General features: G+C 45.7%; 2 protein-coding genes across 2 annotated transcripts in view; one reads left to right on the forward strand and one right to left on the reverse strand.

The window, feature by feature from the left end:
• The window catches only part of ADAM19 (ADAM metallopeptidase domain 19), a gene marked incomplete at both ends in the record, with an annotated part of 31,845 nt that extends 19,520 nt beyond the window's left edge, over positions 1–12,325 (forward strand). The window contains 15 exons of the mRNA XM_084295458.1: positions 720–886; positions 1,744–1,828; positions 2,061–2,200; positions 3,152–3,329; positions 4,011–4,100; positions 4,887–5,082; positions 5,364–5,472; positions 5,995–6,199; positions 6,728–6,808; positions 7,419–7,527; positions 7,629–7,764; positions 7,992–8,058; positions 8,612–8,827; positions 11,246–11,392; positions 12,251–12,325. Coding sequence (XP_084151584.1) covers positions 720–886; positions 1,744–1,828; positions 2,061–2,200; positions 3,152–3,329; positions 4,011–4,100; positions 4,887–5,082; positions 5,364–5,472; positions 5,995–6,199; positions 6,728–6,808; positions 7,419–7,527; positions 7,629–7,764; positions 7,992–8,058; positions 8,612–8,827; positions 11,246–11,392; positions 12,251–12,325 — 2,001 coding nt within the window. The remainder of the gene's footprint in view (positions 1–719; positions 887–1,743; positions 1,829–2,060; positions 2,201–3,151; positions 3,330–4,010; positions 4,101–4,886; positions 5,083–5,363; positions 5,473–5,994; positions 6,200–6,727; positions 6,809–7,418; positions 7,528–7,628; positions 7,765–7,991; positions 8,059–8,611; positions 8,828–11,245; positions 11,393–12,250) is intronic.
• Positions 12,326–16,773: 4,448 nt separating this feature from the next.
• Positions 16,774–24,123, reverse strand: NIPAL4 (NIPA like domain containing 4; the record flags this gene model as incomplete). Its single annotated transcript, XM_084295206.1, has 6 exons — positions 16,774–17,378; positions 17,484–17,644; positions 18,683–18,773; positions 19,742–19,798; positions 22,444–22,692; positions 24,087–24,123. The coding sequence occupies 6 exons, from the start codon at positions 24,121–24,123 to the stop codon at positions 16,774–16,776; spliced, it is 1,200 nt and encodes a 399-aa protein (XP_084151332.1).
• Between the last annotated feature and the right edge of the window lie 1,977 nt (positions 24,124–26,100).

Below are 26,100 nucleotides of genomic sequence, written 5' to 3' on the forward strand. Positions count from 1 at the left end.
AGTGGAGACTGTTTTCCCAATTGTTCTGTTGTTGGACACTGGGGATGGGGTGGGGGAGTCTCCTTTCCTTAACATGGAGCCAGCAGGAGCATCTCTTTATTTTAATGCATCTCTGTATTAACTGTGTCACCTAAATACTCCTTTTTGGTAAAGGACTAAGGTATTCACTTCAAATTGTAGAAATCTTGGCAAGTAGGAGCCTTCAGAGGTCATCCTTGCAGTGGTACACAGTGCTGTTGAAGTAAACATCACTGCAAACATCACTGCTTTTCAGATCTACCCTCTTCGTACTCCCCATCTCTCCTTAAACTCCTTCCACTGCTCCCTGCCCAGAAAGACTTGTCCTGTTTGTACTTGACGTGGGCAGCAGATTATTTCCTTTCTTTTTGAGGAATTTTGACATACCTAAAGATTAACATGATGTCAGTCTTCAGTCTGTTTCTTTTTTTTTTTTTTTCCTAGATGATATCTCTGTCATTCATTAAGAAAATGAATGTTTAGCATCTCTAGTCCAACCCAATTTAGTCTTGCGGGTGGTGCACTTTTCATTCTGCAGAGACATGGTGCTAAGTTACAATGCATTTCCAGAGAGAACATATCTGATCACGTGTTTCTTTCTGTAGTAGCATTTATCAGTGTTTATACACAAGGTTTAAAAGGCAATAAAATAAATTAGTGGTGCTCATTTTGTCCTCTCTTTTCCCTCCTGTATCTGTCAGTTTTACAGGTCCCTGAATATCCGGATTGCCTTGGTGGGGCTGGAGATCTGGAATCATGGGGATAAATGCGATGTAACTGAGAATCCCTACTCCACCCTGAATTCCTTTCTGGCCTGGAGTAACAAGGAGCGGGTGTACAGAAAATACGATAATGTCCAACTAGTCACGTAGGTGTATTTCTTCTGAAATAACCCGGTTCTGAAAGTGGGTTGTGTGGGTGGGAAATCAATATCTTGGATTATATTGTTCTAAGCTTCAGCGAGGCAGATTTATGTAGTGGCTGCTCCGCCAGTGATGGTACCCAGAGCACAATGACTTTAGGAAAAGTGTGGGTCTCTGGATATGTGGCAATCTCAATGCACGTGTATCAGCGTGCATCAGTTTTATGTATGCATATCACAAGCAGCTGCACATGGTCTGTCACAGCTACACATGCTATTTCAAGAAAATCTGAGCCATAAGCGAGACCTGTGAAGGGGAGCTAAGCCCTTTGCAGAAGGCATTTGTTCCTAGCTCACTGTGCTGAGACACAGCAGCCATGGTGCTGGGAGCTGATGGTCTGTGACTCATCCCTCTGATCTCATTAGGGCCAGTAGCTATGGCCAGCAATGCAGAAGTCATTAGAAGAAAAATCTGCAGCAAGTCTTAGACCTTCTTGCCTCTCCCATAGTAATTCATTGATGAGCAAATTCAAAGATGGAGCCTGTGGGAGCAAAATGCAGAGATACAATACCTCTCCTCCTTTTTTTTTTTTTTCCCCCCCCCCTTTAACATTTCTATATTTCTTCTTGATGCAGTGATGTCCTGCACAGTAATAACAGGGCTCCTGCATCAGACACTGGCAAGGCCAGTGCAGACTTCCAGCTTGCCAGGCAGGAGCTGAGCATGGCTGCACCATGGGGGTGTCACCGAGCTCTGTCATGTCCCTGAATCCCAAGCCAGCAAATAGCAGGTGTAGGGTAAATGAAATATTCACAATTAGTACCCTCAGTGCCATTTCATGCTCTTTCTGGGTTGATTTTAGGGGTGTGTCCTTCCAAGGTACCACAGTAGGCTTGGCTCCCGTGATGTCCATGTGCTCTTATTTCCAGTCAGGAGGAGTGAACATGGTAAGTTATTGCTAATGCCTAATGTGATGTTTCTTGCCAGCAGTGAATATATGCAACACGTGCCTTCTAAATCCCAGGAATAAAATATTTCCTCTGAAGGCCTGTAGCTCACCTGCTCACAGGCAGAAATACCTTCAGCAGATGTTTTCTACAAGTAGCATTGAGAAATGACCCCGAGGTGCATGGGACAGGCACAGGTGAAACACTGACTTGCCTCTTTGACCTTGCACAGGACCACTCTGAAAATGCCATTGGTGTTGCTGCTACCATTGCCCATGAGATGGGACACAACTTTGGCATGAATCACGATTCTGCTGGCTGCTGTGCTACCCGTGCGGAGGATGGAGGCTGCATCATGGCTTCTGCAATTGGGTGAGTCTGGCTTACTGGGTCTCACTGGGAAATGCAGGGGGCTTAGGGGAGGAAGAACTAGAAATGCAGAATGAGGTGGGTCTGCTTGATGTTCTTCACTGTTATAAAGTCAAATTTTCCTATCTTTTTTCCTGAAAGACTGTCTCAGGCCTTCATCTCTGAGTTTGTGCTTGCCCCTGTGTCCTACCAAGCAATCCGTCACTCCAAAGCAAGTTTAGTGCATCCTTCTCCAAAACCTGAACTGCCTGGCTATTGCCAGCAAGCACAAAGAAATGAAGGGTGACCAAAACATGTTATGGTGTGTCAGCTTGGCACATAGATGTTTATGGTGGTTTCATTGCTGTGTTGCACATGAAATGCATAAATAGTTGACAGGGTTTCTAAAGAATCTCCCAGAAAAGATAACATGTTATAATGTGGAGAAGAGAGGAAAAAGGGTTTCTTCAGGAAAGAACTGATCACTGATTTTATTAAAAGGCACAGTGATTGAGCTATGTTTCCAACTAAGGAGATATGAAAACAGATCTGTTGCTTGCTGTCTCCAGAATATGGCTTTCAGTAAGACACCGAAAACCAGTATTTGAAAGGGAAAGAGTAACTGGCTTCTAGAGAAAAAGGAAGTGAGAATGACTCTGGAAACCACCAGGATTCTAAAGCTCATTTTGGATGAGGAACGACAACAGCTTTCATATTTCAGTCACGTAAAAACGACAGCTGAACACATTCACTTTAAGCCATATTCCCTGTTTCCTCAAGCCCTTCCCCTTTGAGGTTCAGCAGTTTTTAACAAAATTGTCTCCACTGAATACCTTCTTTTATGTGATGCATTTCCTCCAAATATGGAAAATGTTCAGATGAGCAGTAAACACATGCAGGTACATATTGGCATCTGCTCATTTTTGGTGCTCTGAACCCTTGCCTCAATCTGTCATGATGTTTTTCTGCATTCAGGCACCCATTCCCCAAGGTGTTCAACCAGTGCAACAGGAAAGAGCTGGAGAAGTATCTGCAGTCTGGTGGAGGGATGTGCCTCTCCAACATGCCAGACACCAAGAATTTGTATGGAGGGAAGAAATGTGGAAACGGCTACTTGGAAGAGGGGGAGGAGTGTGACTGTGGAGAGGTGGAGGTAACAGTTGTTCAGATCCAACCATCTGGGGCTTAGCTGGGACACAATGATTTTATTATGTATTTGGTAAATACAGTTATGTGATATGGTAGCAGCTTTTCTTTGTGCAGGAGATATGCATACCTGTCCTATATGTAAATGTATATGCAATGTAATCAAGGTTGAAAAGTATCATATCACATAGATATTAAAATACCTAACTAAATTTACAGCGCACAGTACAGTGCATCCCAGAACTCAGGGATGGTGCAATCCATGATAAAACAGAGCTGATGAAAGCTTCATTAAAAAAAAAAAATAATCTTCCTACACATTGCATTTTCATGCATCTTTAAGTGCACTTTAACTACCGCTCCATTTTTGATAACGATGAGGCTTCTCTTAGAATTGGATCTTGCTTCTCCAAACCCAAACTCTGACTAGTAAGCCAAAAGGGTGCTGAAGCCAGCAGCCCAGACTCACCAGAGGTAATGAGCATAGCCTATCGTACCCAGTCCATCCAACAGAGGATATGATTATGCAATAGTGTAAACCATCAAATGTTGTGTTTCATGAGCCTGTTGTGGAAGAAAGGCTGACACTGAATATAATTCATCTTCTCACCCTCGCGCTTCAATGCTCTGACACTATTCTTGTCTTGAACATCTGCCTTGTAAACTGTTGCATCTTGCTGTCTTCCAGGAATGCAATAACCCTTGCTGCAATGCCAACAACTGCACCCTAAAGCTGGGTGCCGAATGTGCCCATGGCAGCTGCTGTCATCAGTGCAAGGTGAGCTTTCTGGGTTTTTCTAAAAGAGGAGAGGGAATAACAGTGGTAGGTACATGAAGGTGAAACAGAGGGGAAATGTGAGCAAACACAGCCAAATAGAGTCTGTCTCCAAATCCTCTCCAAAATGAGCATAGGCAAACATTTCTCTTCGGCTCATTTTTATGTTTGCATGTGAACTGCATGCTTGTAGTGACCTATCCTGAACATGTGAAAAAATAATTTTGCAGGAATCCATCTGGACTCTCACTCCCTTCAAAAGAAACTTAAATAAACCTCCTAGATGTAATTGTGTATGGCCTTCCTCTGCATCCATGGTAAACTCATAGCAAGGGAGATGTAAATTACACATTAGGAAAATGTCACCAGCAGAGATGACAGGCAAATACTGAATCAAACTTCCCAGATGGGGGGGGGGGGGGGGGGGTGTTGGAGAACAGATTACACAAGCATGCATCTGTCAGAAATCATTTAGGTGTATCAGATCCCACCCTTGGGTACAGAGAGATGGAGCAGCATTCCCTTGAGATCTGGCAGCCTTATTTTCTGTGCATGATCTCATCCTCGCCTAGGGAAGAGATCCAGTCACCAATTTGATTCTACACAGCTCACACAGCTAATGAAGTTACAGAGTCATTTGGATCACTGCTGACCTCAGAAAACCTAGCACAAGGTGGATGAAAGGATGAAGGTTTTTTCTTTTCTTACCTACATTAGAGACATCATGCAAACACAAAACCAGCAAGGAGTCAAACCATAATTCCATTTTTTCCCTTTGTACCTCTTTAGCTGATGTCTCCGGGAACTCTCTGCAGGGAACAGTCAGGACTGTGTGACCTCCCAGAATACTGCACTGGCCAGTCACCATTTTGTCCCCCCAACTCTTACCAAATTGATGGGGCTTCTTGTGAAGGAGGAAGAGCATATTGCTACAGTGGCATGTGCCTCACGTATGAAGACCAGTGCTTGCAGCTGTGGGGGCCTGGTAAGGACACTACTTGCAGTGAAACATGTTTTCCTTTGAACTGGCAATATTATGTAGTATCCTGCTGTTATTCACCCTGTGTAAGGCAGTAGTACCTTGCATATATGTTATCAGTGACAAAGCCTGAGGAACCTGCTCTCCTGCCTTTCTTGCTTGGAGGAGGCAGCAAAAATTTCCCATGCTCAAACCATGACAGAAAAAGGACAGCTGGGTAGTTGGCATAGGGTGAGGAGGGCTGCCAGGCTCCACAGAGACCAGCCACATGAGTTTCTCCCATGCAGGAGCAACGCCAGCACCAGATATTTGTTTTGAGAACGTTAATGCCGCCGGAGACACCTATGGGAACTGTGGGAAGGACACCTACGGCAACTACAGGAAGTGCGAGAAAAGGTAGAGAACAGTTGCTGGCTGGAGAAGATCTGTTCACATATTACAAAATTATGGGCCAGTAGACTAAACTGAGCCATGCTTTGGTTTCAGTCCCTCTCACACCCCTGGGAAACCAGTTGCTTCCTGGTAGGACTTAATGCTTCAGTCATAAGGACTCTAAGTTTACCATTTTCCCTGTCCTTTGTATTTAAAACATTCAGTTGGTATTTTTTTGAAGCACAGGAACAGGGGATTTTCAATCCTGTAAGCGGAAATGTAGTTTTCTAACATAGTACTGAGACAAAAGCTTCTCAGTCTTCTCTGTGATTTTTTTTCTGAGGCTGGCCTACCATGGGGACAGCGAAGTGATACTATCAGTACCCTTCAAACACTGATGCTTGGGCTAGCCCCGGGAGGTGCTTGCTCTTTTGTCATTGAGCCAGCCATTCCTCAACACTGCTGCTTGAACTTACGCATAGAGTTGAAGCCTGCAAAACATTCAAAAAGCCAGAAATAATCACTTAGCCCTTCCTTTGAAATCAGAGATGCTAAATGTGGGAAGATCCAGTGCCAGAGCTATGCTTCCAAACCCCTGCAGCCCAATGCCGTGGCCATAGACACAACCATCTCCCAGCAGAGGATACAGGTGAAGTGCCGAGGGACCCACGTGCACAGATCTGAGAATGAAGACAAGGAGATGCTGGACCCTGGCTTGGTGTTGACAGGAACAAAATGTGGGAGCCACCATGTAGGTACAGTCCTGCCTGTAATGGTGTGGGGAGGTTCAAGGCTTTGTGGTTTTAAGGCATTCATTTCTGATGTCTAATGTCTTTTTAGGGGATTATTATGTTTGTTAGAAATTAATTTCTTAGATGTTTCTGAGCAGTGGAAGAAGGCAAACCAAAGGCCATACCTTAAGTCTTTGCCAGATGAAGAGTGGGCCAATGCAAAATTAGGGGGTTGCTCGTTTGTTGAGGCTGTCTTAGAGATGAGATACATGATTAGAAATCAAGACACCCAAGAGCTCCACCACAGACTTGCCACATGGATATGACCAATATATTTACTTTTGAGCTCCCACTCCTCTCTCCGATGTGTGTTTGCTGGGATTTAGAATAGTGATTAAATGTTTGCTTGGGAAAGTTTTGTTCTCTCTGTGGTATTAGTTGTGTTCCAGGGTGTCTGGGAGGCTGCAAATCACAAACTAACATGAGGCAGTCATATGGTATGCAACCCAAAGGGCTTACACTGAGCTTTTGGGATTCTTTCTCTTCAGGTTTGCTTTGAGGGACGCTGCCAGAACACATCCACCATCTTTGAGTCTGAACGCTGTAGCAAGAAGTGCCATGGCAATGGGGTAGGCGTCTTCCTTTTTGTCTCCATTTCAGGCTGAAGCAGGATGGGCTGCCATTCATCTGTGCATGGTTGTTTGGCTCAGTTCTGATACCACACTTAGGTTCACTCTGGATTTCTGCTTCCTAGTTATTAGTTTGCACCTTCATGCCATGTTTGATGTACTTTCTGCTCTAATCTTCTGGGCCCAGTTTAGGCTGAATCCAAAAAGACCAGGCTTACTAAGAGAAAGTAAAAACTCATGTTTAGAACAGTTTATCCGAAGCTCTGCTCTGCTGTTCCCCCAGAGGATGGAAAGAAAAGGGTGGTGGGAATACTTTAGAGCTTTTGCTAACGTTTCTAGCAGAAAACATTTAACATCAGCATCTCTCCCTCTCCATGGTCTAGTTGGGCAATGAAGAGGAGCAGTAAATACCACGGTGTGCAGCAGTGTGTGCCTTTGGGCAGCTTGGGAGGCCCCGGGATGTGCCCAACAGTGAGCAGGACCCATCCCACTCTTTCATTCTCAGTCTGTTTCCTCTTGTATGGCCCTTAAGGTTACAGGGAGCAAATGGCAGCTGTTCCACAGAATGAAATTAAACACTGCACTGAGTCTCTGAGTCTTTCCTCCCCAGGTCTGCAACAACAACAAGAACTGCCACTGCAACCCGGGATGGGCTCCCCCATTTTGCAACAAGCAGGGGAGAGGAGGAAGCATGGACAGTGGCCCTCCCATGCCAGAAGGTGAGTGGGATCAACTCACTGTGATGGCACTTCAGAAAGACTTGGGTTAAATTAGAAGCAGAGGATTTCCCATTTAACAAACTGTATTTTCTTTCCCCCAGGCTCTTCAGCAGCAGTGATAACTCTGGCAATCCTGGCTCCCATTCTCCTTCTCATTGGAATCATGCTTCTGTTGTATTATCTGAAATGCTGGAATAAATTTGTCATCTGTTCTCACAAGAAGGCCCCGCAGTTCAGGTAAATGATCAGTGCTGTGCCTTGTCTGCTTCCATCCGCTCCCTTTCAGTGTCAGCACAGAAGAGAAATTGCAGTGGTTGTGAGGAGTATAACTGTATTGATTTGTTGGTATAGTCAGTATTTGCTTCTCATTCGTTGACTTTGGTTAAATTATAACAAAATACAACAAAGAAAAATGAGAAAAATCCAGGAAATAACTCTTATTCTTTTCTTTCTCTGACTGTCAGTGACACCTCTGGAAATGGCCATGCGAACCCTGCCTTCAAGCTGAAAACCCCTCAGATGCAGAGAAAGGTAGAGGCAACGTCACCTTCCACTTCCCAGGGGAGCTGCAGCTGCCCTACAAAGTGGGATTTGGTTCCCTTTCAAACTGTAGTTAAGGGGTGGATTTTTCAAAGAATGAGGAAAATAGACAGATGTGCCCCATGGCTGAAAGTCAGTGGGAGCTGAGCATAGCATCTACTTCCAGCTGTTTCTTACAAGGAGAGAGATGGGACCTGGCCAGGCCTGTGGCCACCTGTCTGTCCTGATGGATTCTCTCCTGTCACATCCCCCCTTTCAAAACTGCAGCAATCGCAAACCTGGATTGATTTGCAAGAGCTATTTACAGTGCTAATGCCTGAGATAGTCTGTTCTCTCATTTCCTGTTTCTACCTCACAATATCCCAAATTGTCCTAGTCTGTCTAATCAGCACCTACTAGACACATAACACCCAGGTGTTGCAGCTGATATTTCCTGCTATGTGACTGAAAGACCTCACGTAGATCCTCAAAAGAATAGTAGAGAGTAAAGAGGTCATTTGAGGTGGACATATCATCTCCTGGGATTTGTGGCTCTTCTGCACAGGTGATTGATATCCCTGAAATCCCATCAAAACCTCCTCCCCGGCCACCTCCCTGCCTCCAAATAAATATGCAGCAGCCGTCTGCCTTCTCCAACGGCTACAACCACAGCATGGGGAAACCTGCTGGGGTGGCACAGCTGGCACCAGCAAAGGACGTCACCTGGCGGACACCCCCGAGCAGGCCAGCACCTCCTGCCCCCAAGCCACCAGGCTCTCAGGTATGAGGTCATTCTGCCATCCTACAGATATGGTTGGATGGGGAGGTTTGTTCTGAGTGAAGCCCCTTTAACCCTGATGTTGTGGGTGGGATACAGTAATTCGGAGTCCTTCTTGCTTTGTTGTGTAGCTGACAATGGCTGTGCTGGCTGTTAGCACACACAATTACTAGTTCAGGTCCCCAGATACCTCTGAGCTGGAGCTGAAGTCAGGTAACCTCGATCACGAGGTGGTATTCCCTTTACCAAGGTCATCTAAACATTTTTTAATCTGCAGATCAAATGCATATTTGGAGCCTTGGGCTGTTCAAAGATATTTCTTTGTCTTAAGTTACCATAAACTCTGGCTTTTAAAGTGTTTACAATTCTTTGAAAGCCCTTTTGTCAGTATCAGCATTGTGAAACATATTTTGTTTCACAAAGAATACATGGAGCAAATTATTTTTTATTTGGATGAGGAACAAAAATGGGACCATTAGTATGTTGCATAGGAAATGTAAGACTTTACCCAGACTGACCCTGTCTTATGGGAGCATCCTAACCACAAGTTACTTTGAGGGTTTTAAGGCTATGGGGTACTTATTTACTTCTCTTGCTGGTGGTTTTGTTCTAAGCTTAATAAAGATCCCACATGCTTGTGAAAAAATTGCAGATCACTCAGACTGACTTAAACCCATTTTACCAAAATATTCCCCAACTAGCTTTATTTTGTTAGGCCCAGAAGAGAAGGAAAGGCCTCAGTTGTAGGGGAAAGCAGGAGGCTGGCTCAGGCAGTCTCTCCAAAGGATATAGAGGAAAACAAAACCAAAATATTTTACTGAATGGGATTTGTTTCTAGCTCCATTGTTCCTATGAACAGCCGGCACTTCGGCAGGAAAGAAAACTAAAACAAAAGCAGGAAGCTGACTCTAATCAATAAGGAATAGGTATCCTTCCCAGCTGCTTGTTGACAAGTTCCCCACAGTCTCCATTGTGTTCCCTCTCCAACACATCCAGTCTCTTTATATGTCAGACCTACTAGACAGAACATTTGTCCTAGGATTTCCAAAAGCAACCTTGCCATTTCTGGGTTGGAGAAGAGCCACAAGATCTAGAAGATATAGAGAGGAAGTCATCAATTTCACTGTTTGCTAGTGTCTGTGTCCTTCCTAGACATTTGCAGCATCTGCCAGATTTGCTTACTTGCAGTCCCAATATGAGCTCTTTGGACCCAGCTCTCGGTGGTGTTTAGCCTGCTTTGTCCCTCCTTCAGTCATAGGGCAAGGTTCTTGGAGAGCAGTTAATCCCCAGACATCAGCCGATACAGCCACCAAACACTGCGTTTATACATAGTCTAAGGAGATTGCAGGGTTTTTGGGTGCCCTCCAAGTTTGAATGCAGCTGTGTTTATTAAATCAACACCTGTAAGCTAGTGACTTAGCACAGAAACTAAGCAACAACAGTCAGTTAGCTCTCGTGTGCCTAACTTCTCCCCAGGGGCATGCTTTATGCTGAAATTCATTAGACAAATGGAAAATATAATGCTCAGAGTATCCTATTAGGGACAGCTGTGTGAACAAACAAAATAATAACTGAATGTAGGAGGTCTGAGAGTATGTTTGTGTATGGGCAAACATATGTGCGCAGGGTTGACAGTCATTGTATGGCCATGCCCGTACATCCTACGTGAGGTTCACTATCGTGTAGTGAATGTATGCACGTGAAACTCACTTCCAACTTCAGATGCATCAATAATGTGTGTAATTTAAAGGCTCTAGAATATAGTTTTCCCAATTGCATGGAAAATTCAAGACTCAAAACTTTTGGATCCCTTAGCAGCTATAACATAATGTGCTTTCAGCCCACAGCTTCATTTAGGAGGCAAAGCAAGGTAACCATGTCATCCTGTTTGGTTGTGCTTGGTTAGACGCCAGCTGCCCAGCAGCCTAAAACCATCTGGTCTTCATTGAAACTTGATAGTTGAAAAGCTACAGATTGAAAACCACTAATCCCCTGCACAAATATTATAAGCAACAGCAGCAGCTCCTGTACACCCTCCCTGTGTCGGAGAGAGAGAGGTCTTTGCATGCCAGGAGGTAATCGTGGTTTTTCCATCAGTCCTTTGTCTCATGCAGAGATGCTGTGGGCTGAGGTGTGGTGGGGCCTCCTGCCTGGTCTATAAGGTTTCTCCTGCTTTGCACCACGCAGCCATTAGATTGTACTATCACTGTGCTAACTCCAAAGCAGAGACCTCAAGCTGGGCAGCAGCATACCCAGCCTTCTGTCTCTGACTTCTCAAAAATTAAAAACCCAAGAGGTCTGAAGGACCTCTGGCCATGCTCAGAAGCTCAGGCCCCATGAAGTGAATACAAGCATTCTTTCTGCTTTCAGGTCGGATGTCTCTCTGGGCTGACAACTCAAAACTGTTTCTTTCTTGTGTAGGACGTTTCTAGGCCGCAGCCACCCCAAAGAGCTTTGCCAGCCAACCCAGTCCCGAACAGAACCAGAGGAAGGCCCGGGGACAGCCCTGCCCTCCCGCTGCCTCCTGCCCGCCCCAAGACGCCAGGACAGCTGCAGTCTGCGGGGCAGGTGGGCACTGAGCGTGGTGACAAGGCCACAAGCCCTCACTGACAGGACGTGGTCTGACTGTTGGGGGTGTAACCTCGCTCTCATGCTGTAAAACACCTCTGCACAGCCCCAGCGGGTGGCAGTGGAAAGGCTGTTGTGTTGCATGGCTTTGTTGCAGAGGCCTCTGTTTTCACTTAGTATGTATGAAGCATTTATTGCGTCAAACAATATGCCTGATCCTAAATCCTGCAGCGAAAGTGACTGATCCTAAAAGGGATCAGGCTCCAAGAACTGCTCGGTGCAGGCACTATAAGCAGCCATGCCACATTCTGGAACAACTGATTCAGTTCTCCACATCCCTGGGCACTTCCTCAGATAAAGTTTTCATGTGAGTAGGGCTGAGCAGAGGGAGTCAAGGTGTGACACAAAACGAAGAGCAGCAACACAGAAAGGCCCAGACAAGGTTTGAGGACCCTCCAAGGGTCAGGAACACTCTCCAGCCACTCTGATATGCTTTCTCTGAGGAACGTTTATCAAAATTGTCCTTAACAAGAAAAATTAATAAGGCACTTTATGCTGCTGAGTTCAGCTCTAGCAATCTGGACCCCTTAAGACAAAACACCTCCACTCTACACACCATAGGTTTAGCCTCCAGCCTGAACCATACTTGAGGCTGGCTGTTTAAGTGACAAATCCTGCATGAACATCATCGTGCTATGGGCAGAGAGCAGCATAGTTTCCTATGTGACCCATTAGGGTGAATGTGCAGTGTTGAATGGGGACAGCCTTCCCCAGCCTGCTGTAGCAGCAGCTCAGGAAAGCCTTTTCTCTTTCATCAGTGCTCACCCCTCTCTTTTCCCTATTTTCTGTCTCATCCAGAATACCAGTGTCGGGACAGCTGGAGCAGGAAACTTCTTGAGAGCGGGACAGTCGGGCTTCCGTGTGCACCCATGAACCAGTCTGTTCCCAGCTGACTCTAGCCTTCACAAGGGACTGAATGGCCTTCGTCACCCAAAAAAAAACCAACCAACCAAACAAAAAAAACACCACAATCAAGGGCCACAGATGATTTCTCAGTTCCTCTCCCTTGGTTTCATCTGTTTCCTATGTGACTCAACAAGCTGCAGTCAGGCTTGGCAGGAGTGTGCCCAGGAACTGAGCTGGTACACGCCAAGCTGAACCCCTATCTGCTAATATCCTTTTCCATATAGGGATGACTTGTTTATACGGTATTTATATATTATTGTGCAATATCCAATGCAGGGATGGGGTGATGCAGGCTTCAGGTGGTTTTAACAGTTATTTAAGTGTTTTCAGGCAGTGCGGGTGATGGCCCTGATGGGTTTTCATGTAAGAGCAAGTCCTGTTTGCTTTCTCAGCCCATCCAAGCAGCTGCAGAAGCATATGTTGGTGCTATAGAGAAACCATTGCCTCTTGGGAGACCAGGAGGCAGCTGTTGATAACTTTCTTCAATTTATTCAGTTTACAGTGGCTGGCAAACTGGGCCACAACAGAGAGCAAACCATGGGAATATTACTGGTTAAAATCATTTGTGAGTCACTGTGGAATCTGGTTAGTTTTAATAGAGTGTATTAATTATTTCCCCATAAAACCATCTTCAGCAAGGGTTTTGCAGCCTGTCTGTCCTCCAGCACTTGCTTATCTTGTCTTGGTGCTGTAGGACCTGACAGCATCAGCAGCATTGCTCATGCACTCTCATCCATGTCATTGGGACACAACCAAGGTACGACAGGGACACTCTCCAGCCAAGACATGGAGCAAATGGCCAGAAGGAAGCACAGCAAAAGCAGTGCTGAAACCTCCTCTCCACCATGCGGTACCACAGATAATCAGTAGACACTTTTGCATGTGTCTTTTCAGGATTTTGGTCTGTGCTGAGCAATAATTCAGCACAGGCTGTCTGCTCCCATACCAGTGAGAAATCTACCTTAATGTTGCCCAGGTGGTAAGACAGCAGAAATATTAATATGACACATGGTGCTTTTTTAGCATAGCTTATTTACTCCACGGATTTTTCTCAAGGACTCAGATGGAGAGAGCTGTCCATGTGCACTTTAAGCAGCTGATGGTTCTAACTCTGAGGACCCTCCCTTCTGAATTTGTTTTTTTCTCCTAATTGTTTGGGCTTTTGTACGTTTTCTTCCTCAGGGTTTTAAATTAAGACCTTTGGTTATGCCATTTTTTCTTTTTTACTTTTTTTTTTTTTTTTTCCTCTTTTTCCTTTAAGTTATTTCCTAGGAGAACACAATGAGTTCTGGAGCTATGGTTGTAATAATATGGTGTTGTGTGTGATTTTGTTATGGACAACTCTTCAAACAGTGTGCTTGCTGCTGCACATGTGAGAAATTGTATTATTGGCTTAAAGAAAAAGAAATGTTGTTCTGATGGTTCTGTTTACCAAAGCTCTGCTGATGGGGTCGAGGGAGGAGGGAGAAGAACCAACAGCAACAGACAAAGCCTTGAGCACTCATTAAGTTATTTTTAGCAGTGTATCTGTAGGATGACTGAAACCACACCATTTTTCACAACTTTACTACCTCTTTCTTCACAAGGAAACAGCATACAGGGTGTATCTTGAATTTCCGGTTGATTATTCCTTATCTTGATCATTTTGGACTTTTTCTTGCCTTCTGTATGCCCAAAAAAGAAACCAGCCTAAATTACTCCTCTCTGAAATAATGGCTGTCAGGTGAAAGGCTTTACCTTTCTAATCTTTATATTGTCTTTTTCTATAGTTGGGTCATTTTACATGTAAACAAGCTATATTCAAACCCCCAGATTTGTTGTTTACTGCTCACAGGTGGAGACCCAGCAGTCTTGTCTGCAGTAAGCTGGGTGCATACAATGTCTGCTGTAGTTAGTACAAATTCAACCAGAACTGGATTTTTTAACTGCAGACAACAGTATATTTCTGCTACAGCCCCTGATCTTTATCAAATGACCACCAAAAATCAGTAAGAATATTTTTACTGCATTCCATGTGAGCATGGGGTCAAGCTCGTAAGAAACGTCCTCATATATACAAAGCTCGGAGAACATCTAGAGATGCCCAAACCCTGGTGGAAAACTTATTACTGGAATATCCTAAAATCTCTAAAAGGTATTTTTTTTTTTTTTTAAGTCCTATCAAATTTTCACGTGTGTGCCAGTTGAATGAACAATAATAGGGGAACTGTAGGAGGAATAAAGATGCTAAAATATGATCATTTTTTTTAAAATGCAATGTTACTTGGAAGAACATGTACAAAAATACATCTCACTTTCTCTTATGTCCACACAGTAAAGGTTTACAATAATGCTCTCTGTGCATCTATGCAAATACTTGAAGAATGCAATTCATTGTGCCTTTTGCCTAGTTTTTAATAAATTTGTCAGTTGTCATTAACAAATGTTCTGTTACTGTGATTTTTTTTTAACATTGGCTCAGTCCTTCATTTAAAATGTGGCTTTTGTCCACAGATGGTAGGATTTCTGGAGGAATAATATTCCTAAAATGTATTTCTAGGCACTGAGAGCAATGAGTCCTATTTGCAGTCTATTTCTAAAATAAAGCATTGCGCCAATTAGGATGCCAAAATTAAGGCTGGAGAGAATTACTTGGCTTATTTTCTGTGACCGAAGGAGGGCGCTGCTGGCTTACTCTGCCCTAGTTGCTCTACGCTTTGTTCGGCTTTCCTTCAGTTTGTTCATCCTTTGGGGCTGTACCAGTAAAACCAGCGAAATCATTAATCTCTCAGATCCACCTTCAAGGGTTTTTGAAAAAGTCTTTATTTCCCTTTACACCTTAAAAAAAAAAAAAAAAGTACTGAAATGTTATTTTAATAAGAGCTTGTATCCTCCCACCTCTAACCGCAAGTCACGTTTCTTTAGTAACATCCAGATTGGCTAAAACGAGGTCAGCAGCATCCTCCAGACTGTGTAAACCCGGCACACCTGGATTAGGCTTTTCTGCTCCCGGTTTAGGATCTGCTGTGAGAAAATGGGCTCCAGTCTCCCTGTTCTATGGGACCTAGCAGCAAAATGGGAGAAACTTTTAAATGCAGTATTTTTTTTCCCTTTTCCTCCTCCAAGCTCAAAATGTTATTTCTTCCATCCCTTCATCCCCACCACCAATGCAAATACAAGGGGGTGGGAGGTCGAAAAATGACCTGAGAGCAGGAGTTCATATAACATTTAAATCAGATCCATACAGATGGAGGGGGTGGATGGGACCACTCTAGGATAAACTGCAGCTTGACAGCTCTGCAGAGCATCGCCCACCTAGGCTTGTTTGGCTTTTAACATGCAGCTCAGACTTCCCTCTAAACAAAAACAACTTTTCAGCTTAAATGATAGTAGGACAGGTAATAGGAAAGCTGAAAAGCAACAGTAAATACCACCTCTCAAAGAGCTGGGTGGGTTCTCCAAGGTTAAGACATTTGTTAAGAAAAACAATCTTAAAATTTACACCTGTTTGATCTTTCAGGCTGAAAATATTTTTCATTGACCCCAAAAAAATCCTGCAGAAGGTGTTCTCCTGCCATGGGGTTTACCTGTCAAAGCTCTCCAGCCTGAGCAGGGGCTGCCCTTCACTCAGGTGAGGTCTAGATCAGGCTCTGTAGCTTCACCAACAGCATCAACACAATCTAGGCACTACGGTTCCTAAGGGAAAAAAAATCAGAACAAACCACAACACATAAAACTAATTAACACTGTGCTGCAGGGAAACTCCTGCACCTCACCAAAAACAAAAGTGTAAAAAGATTTCTCTTCCATATGCCTGTATAAACACTTTATGGCTTGGGTCCTGCCAGTGAACACTTATTCCAAAATTCACCATATTTTACCACTATTCTGAATTCATATTTGCAGAGTAAATAATTAAACATGGATGAGCAGAATCTGAATAGCAGGAGTACATCCTTCAGTCCTTTTCTTTCACCTCTGTTTGAGATACTGGTGTGTATTTTAGAGTTCATGCGAGTGTCTAGAAAGGAAAAAGCAAACAAACAGAAAAACACTAATCAGTGAATTAATCAGGGTCTGGAAATAAACATATCAATGGTATCTCCACCCAGGGGAAGGAGTGCAGAGCAAGCATTAGCCCTGCCAACAATAAGAGATGGGAAGGGGCATCGAAGAGGGGCTTTGTCCCTAGAGCATCTGATTTCAAGAAGATTTTCATTTTCAATGGCTGGTGACAATTAAGCATGCCCCATGACAAAGATCCAGTCTACAACCCACTGAAAGACTTGGCTTGACTCTGCCAAACCATGGATAAGACACTGCTGGTTTTAGCCTTTGCTGTTCCTTTTTTAAATTGCTCAACAGCGTCTGGAATACTGACATCAACCCAGTCAGAGCAGTTTTCACCCAACCTTCAAACACTTGAATACAAAGTGCTAGGTATAAATCATGAATACTTTAGGTTTATCCTCTGGAGCGATGCTGGAGTTGTCCACCTCTATCAGGATGTTCTTGTCATCTCGGGTGACTGGTGCCTGCTGCTCGTTCTGGAGGATCTGTGGCAGATTCCCTAAACTGACATCCATGTCTTTGAAGGCATGGAGTAAGAAAACTCCCAAAATGATGGTGAGGAAGCCACAAACTGTCCCAATGATGTCCACTACGGTCATAGCGACCCATTCCTTAAAGAGGATGATGGAAGTTGTGATGACGATGGTGGTGAATAGCACATAGTAGATGGGAAACACCAGTGAGGTGTTAAAAATGTCTAGAGACTTATTGAGGTAGTTAATTTGGGTAGTGATAGACGCTACCAGTGTGATGACCAAGATCCATGTCAGTGGGTGCTGCAGCACAGGCTGGTCAGCAAAGAAGCCCTTGATGGCAATACCCAGGCCCTTGACTGAGGACACGGAGAAGGCACCGATCACGGAGCAGATGGTGAGGTAGATGAGGATGTTGCTCTGGCCATAGCGGGGTGCGAGGTAGAAGATCAGGAGGAAGCACACAGCCAAGAGGATTGCAGCATAAGCAAGGAAACCTGAATGGGGAAAAGAAACAACAACTCAAATCTGGGTAGTAGGCATGGGTGCCTGAGCAGTACCTACTGTAAAACCCTGAGAAAGAAAATACAACCCCTACATACCTGGCTCTTTCAGCTTAGACAACATTTCATCCAGAGTGGTGACCTCCTCATCCTCTGGAGCATGTATCACCATCATGGTGCTGCCCACAAGGCTCAACATGCAGCCCAGCTTTCCCAGCAGGTTGAGCCGCTCTCCAAGCAAATATGACGACAGGATGGCACTGCACAGAACAGAAAAACAAGGTCTGATGGTGCTTTAAAGTCCTTAAAGCTAAAATAACGTAAAAGACATGATACAAGGACACTGATTTGTAACAATTTTGTTAGATTGCAATATATTAACACATGTTCACATTGCATCTGGACTTGCAGAGATGCAGCTTTGCAGATCATGGCTCACGTAGCAGCAAGGTGAAAAAATACTTAATGTGTTAGCACATCCTCAGAGAGATTTTTGGGGGTTCCAGTTTGACTTGTGAACGTTTGGGCATTGTGAAGCCTTTAGAGCCCAAAGAAGTGAATTCAAGGAGCATTGCAATAGAGAGAAAAAAAATAACCACAAAAGAGCTATATTAATTTTAACTTGATATCAGAAATATTAAGTCCAGAGAAACTTGAACATAATGTGGTTCTCAATATGTCTGCAAAAAAATATCTATCTGTTTTCTATAAAAGTGAAACACTCTGGGACAAGATACCACAGCAGTCCTAAGTCTCAATTTGCTCATGCATTTTACAGTAACAGTCCTTCCATATGACCTTCAGTACTTGGAGCCATTTTGGCAACAGGCAAAATTTTAAAGACACAATATCAGAGCACCTTAAAAGCCCAGTAAATAGAAGGCAAACATAGAAAAACAGTAAAAATCAAGCTTAATATTTTTGACACTTTCAGATTTTTAGTTCTCTTCATGACAAGAAAATATATAGAGAGAGGGAGAGATGTATATTTTTACTGGCTAAAGAACTAGGATAATGAAAGAAGTAACACTGATAGTTACAACAATTTTGCATGGAATTGTGTGCAGCTGCTAATCACAGCCACATGCAATATCTCAAGGGCATGCTACTTAATTCATTGTTTTCTGAATGATCCCCCCAAAGGACAGCAACTGTTACTGTATTTTTTTGAAAACACCAAGACATTCTTTCCTTTAGGCAGAATAAACCATATTAGCACTATTTCAAGTCATCCTGTCTTAAAAGACAAGCAGGCAAATAAAAGATGTCCAACTGCAGGCCACGGACACGTAAATCACCTTATGAGCACGCTCAGGGCTCCCAGAGGCGTGACAATAGTCGCAGGAGCAAAGGCATAGGCAGCAAAGTTGGCAGCTTCCCCTCCACCCACTAAACAAACACAAGAAAAACAAACACCAGTGAATTACAATATACTTTTTGTGCTTTCTCTTGAGGACTTGCAGACTAGCAAGAGGTCTACTAGAGAGGGGATTTTACGAGGGTGCTTCTTGCAGCTTCTGAACAGGGTCAGATGGTGGTGAAAACATCCCTGGTGCAAGTGATGCAAGCAGAAGGGCTGGGGTGATGGTGCCAGGGCTGGGCCATGTCACAGCTAATCCCAGTCAGCTCATTAAGGCCCCAAACCCAGCCACACAGCTAGAGCCCATCAGGGGCTGTAGCGAGTGGGTGGGCAGCCCTGGGAGCTGGGAGGGCACAGGCTGCTCCACCTATAAATATCCCCTCAAGGGGTAGGGGTACCCTTTGGTGGAGCTGTCCTTGTCCTCTGGATTGAGAGCTGTAGCCTGGGGGGCCTCTTGAGCTCCTGCTGGGGTGAGAGCTAAGGAAGATTGCTCTGAAGAACCTTCTTGTGAGACTACTGCTCTCTGCTCAGCTCTGACTCAGGTTTGGAGGAATGCTCTACTGTTACAGTGTGTGAAGGCTTTGAGGTTTGTTCTAAGGGAAAACCAATTTTCCTTACGAAGGGAACTGCTACCAACACCTCATTATCTCCCCTATGCTACAGCAACAACCTTTCCTGGTGACCTGAGGCACCCACAGGAGATGTTTGCCCTGTGCATGGTACACAGGCATAACAATCAGCTGCATTATTAAAATCTGGCTTTTCATGCTTTTGATGAGGTAAAGCTGAGCTAACAAATCCTACTGCAGCCCTCCTGCAAGGCTGGTGGATGGTTACAGAGACAGTGTGAGGCCTGCTGCCTCTGCTTGCCTTAAGAGGCCCAGGGGAATATCAGCAATAAGGCCTCGTGCTGCCAGATGCTGGACTCCTTCCACACATCGTGCACAGGGACAGACCCTGGAAAAGCTGCAAACCCAGGAAAACAGCTTCTACTTACTGGTTAACAGGCCAGCCCACCAGAGCCAGTCCTTCAGGTAGCCGTGGCCTCCATCTCCTGGGGAAGTGAAGCACACAGATATGCAGAAATTAATGATAACGTTCTTCAGAGCAAGAGGTGACAAATGGTCCTCTGGAGAGGATAAGTTACAAGAACTGTGACTAAAAAAATGTCCTGGAAGGACAGAAGCTGCAGACATGCCATCCTGCATGAAAGTTATGCTGGGTAAAGGGATGAACAGAAAGTGATGCTTGGGGTTGGATGATGCCAATACAATAAAAGCAGCTGTTTAATCCTGTGTGGCAAAGGGAGTGGTATCCATTGCTCCAAAGTAACAGAGGTTATCAGCTTGGGGTGCAGCAGCTGCCCTTCAGCCCTGGCAGCAGTGGTCATCTTCACTGGTTCATTGTGGTGACCCTGTGCCCTGACCCAGTAACGAAGGCCCTAGCTCAAGTTCTGTGGGTTCATTGTGCTTCATCTTGGATGTCCCACTGACCTGCCCACCCTGTTCCCTGAGAGAAGGGATCATGGAGCAGAGGGATGAAGGACAGAGGGGGCTGCTCCACACTGGGTGCCCCCCACCCAAAGGCTGTTCCCCAGGGAAGCTGCTGTGCTGTACCTTGCACCCCACTGGCTCGCTGTGGAGTCCTGCACATGGGTACTAAGGTAAGGCAATGAGTTTTTTCTAAATCAAGCTCAAGTCAAGGTTATGGCTATGTGAAAGATAAAAGGAGAGAGCTGGCTGGTTGCGTTGTCTGAGGTTGTGGTAGTTCATGTTGTTGCATTATTGTGGTAAAGGCTCCGGGCATCCTGTCCTACAAGAGCTCCACTTTTTTGGCGCGTTGTGTTGTGTCGTAGGGCTTCAGCCCAAACTGTCAGAAATTCTAAGGTTGTCTTATGTGGAGTTGTTGCTTTGTGACCATTTCTGATGACAAATGATTCCTGGCATTGAAATTCAATGAAGGAAAACGTGCGTATAAATGAGGAAAAAATGGTCATATTGTGTTGGAACTAACCCAGCTGTGGTCTTAAGCTACAAGTTATGTTATATGGTAGGACCCTGAGCCTGTTAACATTGTGAACTCTTTTTACTGGGTCAGAGAGCCCATGTGCTTGCTAAGTCCAGCCTTACAGGAGTGTCAGTAACAGCACTGTTTGACCCCCCATTGGAGAAATGGGATGCACTCAGTGGGGCTGAAGTACTAGGACTGAGATAAGGGAAAAGAAAGGGAAAAAGAGGATGAAGGCGTGGATAAGAAAAGCTTGAGATATGCAGATTTTTTTTTTGCTAGAATTCATCCTCTGGTTTCTTAAGTTCACAGATGCTGGAGTTCAAACATCGTTTTGGTATTCCTTAGAAACTGCTGTGTTTTTTTTTGTTTGTTTGTTTGTTTTTTTTTAATGGAGAATTTTGTTGGCTGTGATTTTTGTCATCTATTCCTGGTAAAATATTCTGAAAAATAGAGGGAGAGGTTTGCTCCATTTTACTAGCTTGGCTCTGTTGCGTGAGAAGTTGATGTGGGGAGGGAGAAGAGGGAAACTTGGCAGAACTGAAACAGCACTGATATTTCATTGTGTGAATACAATGCTGAAAATCAAACCCATGTGATTTCGGCATTTACATGTGGATGGCTTAATGTGTGGGATGGGGATGGGAGCGGACTTGAGACTGGACTGTGGCTTAGGTGCTACTGGTGGCTTTGCTTGCCTGTGGGTTGAATGTATGGTCATTTACCTTTTCATGCATTTGTGTCCCCATGTGGAGACAGTGATATTGGCTTCCTTTGTAAAAATGACTTAAGAGCTGCTCCCGGACCAGGACTGGGAAGCGGTAGTATTTTAATCATCATTTTGTAGTTATGTAAGTAGGTCACCTGCCAGGTAGAACTTAAGCTGCTGCTAGAGCAAATGTTTGCAATGCTTATGGGTTGTGTCCAACTCCACGGTGCAATTCAGCTGTAGGCAGTGCTCCTCCACCATTTCCCCATCTATGCATATGCATACAAACACACACCTCACCCCAAGACCTTGGTGCTAGAAGAAAGTTATCAGCCAACGTGCTGAGCAACATACCTCAGATGTATCGCTTCTGAAAACCACAACCAAGGCTTACACAAATTGCAGGCATGTAGTCCTGCATGAATAAATGGCTCCTGCTAATACAATTAAAGCACGTGGGGATGCATTCTTGTCTCAGTGACTTGGTGGCAAAGCCTCCTAGTGCATCAATAACAGCAAGAGTGGGATCATGAAGCTGTGCTGTTTTGCTCCAGACTCTGGTATGGTGGTGATTTGCAGCATTGTGCAAAAACCATTTCAAAGAGCTTCCAATTGTCTGCTTTGTCCTAGTCCTACATTTTTCTGTGTAAGAGCAGCAGTGGGCATGTATTGCTTTTCTGAGGGGTGCACACCTGAACACACAGTGTGTGCATCTTGCTGTCTGTGGTGCAAGGCAGGTAATGCTGCTTGTAGCCGAGCCCTTCTAACATGAGGCTTTATGAAGTAGCTCCTCAGCTGCAGCACAGCACTGGTCTCCAGGTCCCGTGCACAAAAATACATTCACAGAAGTCATATTTACACTGCTCATAAAAAGCTAGTGCGTGTACCCAGAGGTGTCACCTTCTGGGTGCTGGGCTTTAGACAATGCATGCAGTTCTGGGAGCAGCCAGACCTCCCCTTCCTGGCCCCCACAAAAACCTTACCTGCCCTGGTGCCTCCCTTCTCCACCAGCCGTAGCAGCCCCTTCTTCTTGAGGATGACGCTGCTTCCAATGAGGAAGCTGGAGAAGACAGCCAGACCCAAGCCGATGTAGAATCCATAATTGCTTTCCAGCCGAGCTACCCAGGACGTATCTGAAGTCCTATTGTCATGGACTGAGCCAGCAGGATCAGCACCACTGATCACCTGGCACACAACGTGGTGGGAAAGGCACGAAAGGGTGAGCAGAGACCCTGTGAGACCATGGAGATAAAACAGAATTACTGATGTGACCTTCAAGTGTGCCTCTGCTAGCCCTGGGACTGCCATGTTGTCACCATAACTGCACATACCCAGCTTCTTGACACCTCCAGCTCAAACTTTGGATGCCTCTATAATCTCCCAAGGAAATGGCAGCATTCAGCTTACCAGCACCCAGCCTTGTTGATCCAAAGGCTTTGGTGCTTCCTGGTCACCTAACCCTGCATCTGCCAGCTTGCCTGCGGCTTAGTGCTTTGAGTTTAACATGGAGCACTGCCAGCATTTTGCAACTGCAAATTTGTCCTGGCTCTGTGTACTGAGCAGAGCCACGTGATTGCTCGTATGAGGACAACAGGCTCATCCTGGACTGAAGTTTCTTCTCTGCATTGCTTTATTTTGCCATGGCTTTATTCCACTTACTCACAGTGTAGCTGCGTGCTTGTGAAGGACACCAAGTCCTGATGGAGTGGGGGGGGCTGAAAGCAGGCACAGTTGTCTGCTGTCCACACCAAAAGCACTGAACCTGTCCCCAGCTGAGGTGTGTGGCTGTGTGGGTGGGAAAATTGCTGAGCTTCCTCCTACCCTCATGTTCCTACCACACCCAGCACATCTCCCTCCTGCAGTCTTAACTGAGTGTAGTAAAGGTGGTGTGGCTGTGGTCTTCTGGAGTAAAGCAGCTAGGTAGTGTCAGGAAAAGTTTCTTTCTACTAAAAGACTCGTCTTCTGCCTCCACACATGCTGGGATTGCAGAGCAAGGATCCCTCTCGGCAGATGGGGCTGTGCCATGGCTGAACTGCTGACAGTGCTCCCGCTCCCCGAGTAGGGGTCCCACCTCTTCCTTACCCAACAAAGTGCCTCAAATCTTTTGCAGCCCCCAGCCCTGTCCCCTGCACACGGAGCTCAGGATTTGGCTCCAAACTTTTTTTTTTTTCCCAAAGGAAAGTTAGAAATTAGTTTCTAAAGACTTAGAATTAGTTTCCCTAACAGAGTTGCTTTTCTAATGGAAAAACCACCTTCATTGTGGAACAATTTCCTTGGGAAACACGGGGGCAATTCTGCCTCAGCTGGGTGGAAATCTCTGGCGTGCTAAAGGGCACAGGGCCATGGGATGGGGTTCGTTACCTCCCGGATTAGGCACCCTGTAAGGTAAAAAGACTCAAACGCAGCTCCTCTGCAGCTGCTGGGCGGCTGGCACGCTGCTGCGCGGTGCTCGCAGCCTGGGCTCTGCGCTCCTTGTAAATGAAGGGACTTTCCTCGGTCCTACGCAGAACTCTCCCTGCCCCTTAAAAATAAAACTACCCAACCCCAAATGCGAACCCCGAAGCCGGGGTGAGCCCGCAGCAGGCTCAGCCCCCGGGTCTCCCCCCGCGCCCCGGGGTGCACCCACCGTTGCTGCAGCTGCCGTTCGCCCCCAGCCGCTCCATCTCCTCCGTCCTGCCCTCCGCAGGGCTCTCGGCATCCCCGGGCACCCCGAGCCGGCTCCTCCTCCGGCACGGGGCAGGCTTACAGCTCCGGGAGCCTCTTCCCATGCAAGCCACCGCCCCTAAAAACCTCGCACCCCAGCCCGGTGCGGCTCGGGAGGGAGCCGGCTCTCCCCCGGAGCTGTCCCCTCGGGTGGCCGGGATGGGGAGAGGCTGGAGGGGGACCCTGTCTGGGGGTGCTGTGGGTGCTCTGTGTGTGCTCTGTGTGTGCTGAGAGTGGGAAAACAAAAGTAGGCAGGAGAAATTAAATCCTGAGTTCTGTCAGTGCTCCTGAACACAGCTGCTCTAACTAAGGCTGTCACAGGCGGTATTGGGGTAGCAAGGAAACTTTTCAGAAAGCGTCCTGTTGCTTCAAGTTTCAGTGTTTATTATTCCCTATTTACTACTGTGGCTGGGTTCAGTAGTTTTTAGGACTGAAGGGCAAGGTTAAGGGGGCTGAGAAACATATCACAGTGTAAGGAAGATGGATGTATCCTAACAGAGGTTCTGTGGCAGGTGCAGGGTTCCCCGCATCGTGTGCTCACTGCGAAGCCATGCTCTGTGCTGGAGGTCAGGGCGGATTTCCCTCATCTGATCTTTGAGTCAAAGAGAAGGCCAGGCTGCCGGCAAAGGCACATCTGAAAAACAAACACCAACAGAAGGCGAGCGTGCAGCGGCAAGGGCACTCTTGTGCTGTCAGGTGCTGAGTGCCACGAGGGCAGGGCACAATTTTACCAGCAGTGGCTGTGATTTAGGGCTTCGCTGCCTCTGTGCTGAATCCCAGCCCTGAGAGCATCAGCTTCAGCCCTGCTGGGATGGGTAGGGGCTCTCCTGCTCTACTCCTGGGGTGGTCCATCTGCACGTGTGGGCTCCTCCATCACTTGGATTCGTTTCACATCACTTTGTGGCTATTCCATTGGCAGTTTAACTTCATCAACTTCCTGTCCCTGCTCCTGCTGATAATATTTGCATAATAATGCGAACATTTCAGAGACTGTTGCACTCTGATGTGCTTTACCTTCATCTTCACCCTCCTCTGCTGACGTCCTCCCCGTATTTGTGCACAGTGACCGTGTGTACACAAACCTACTGCTGATACGAAAGCCCTTGCACTGCAGCAGGATCCAATCGCCGGATTTTGCTGTAGGTCAGTAGTGATAAGTGAAACCAATAGAAGCTGCTTAGGTTTCCTTCAGCAAGCCTGCATTTTTGGGTAGACGCTGTACCTTTCATGAGGCAATAAAATGTAAGATCTGCAGTATTTAATGCTTGAAAACTTGCATTTTTCACCGTAAAATGCATTATCTGCACATTACTAAGAAATTGCTCTCAGACCATCAAGCTGCAGCATTGCTGGCACCACGTGGATCCTTCACTCAGCACCTGATTGTATCTCTGTACAACCGTTTTCCCCAGCAAATGTTGCAGCATTTTGTGAGTCATTTCATTTTAATTGGGTCAGTTCATCAGCCACAAACCTGAGGGTGACTGAGAAAGATTGTACTGGCCAAATCCCATGTCCTGCCCTTCATCACAGGAGCACCTGATAATCAATCCAAATGGCCTGGCAGTGATTTCTGATGTAGGAAATCGAATGTATGTTGATTTATCAGTGATTTGAAAGCAACTTCTGCTGCTGTTGTTTATTATGCAGGTGAAAGGCACCCTGAGCTACATAGTGATGGCCTTTATTTGTAAATTTGCCTGCTGATGCTGGTTGTGAGCCATTCATGCAGTGTGTAAATGTGAGGGTGATTGCAGAAGTGGAGGTGATGGCTGAGTGGGACAAGCAAGCACTGTCCATGTCCTGTGTTCCCCTGCGTGCTGCTCCGCTCTGCGCTGTGGGTCTCTGCCCTTGGCTGGACCTTGTCCAGTGTCCCCAGGGCTTGGGAGTCCCCATGGTGCTTTAGTTATGCCAGTTAAGGTGTGGCCAAAATGATT

This window comes from Netta rufina (genome assembly GCF_964035555.1).
Source record: "Netta rufina genome assembly, chromosome: 14".
In the NCBI taxonomy this organism is placed as follows: domain Eukaryota; kingdom Metazoa; phylum Chordata; class Aves; order Anseriformes; family Anatidae; genus Netta; species Netta rufina.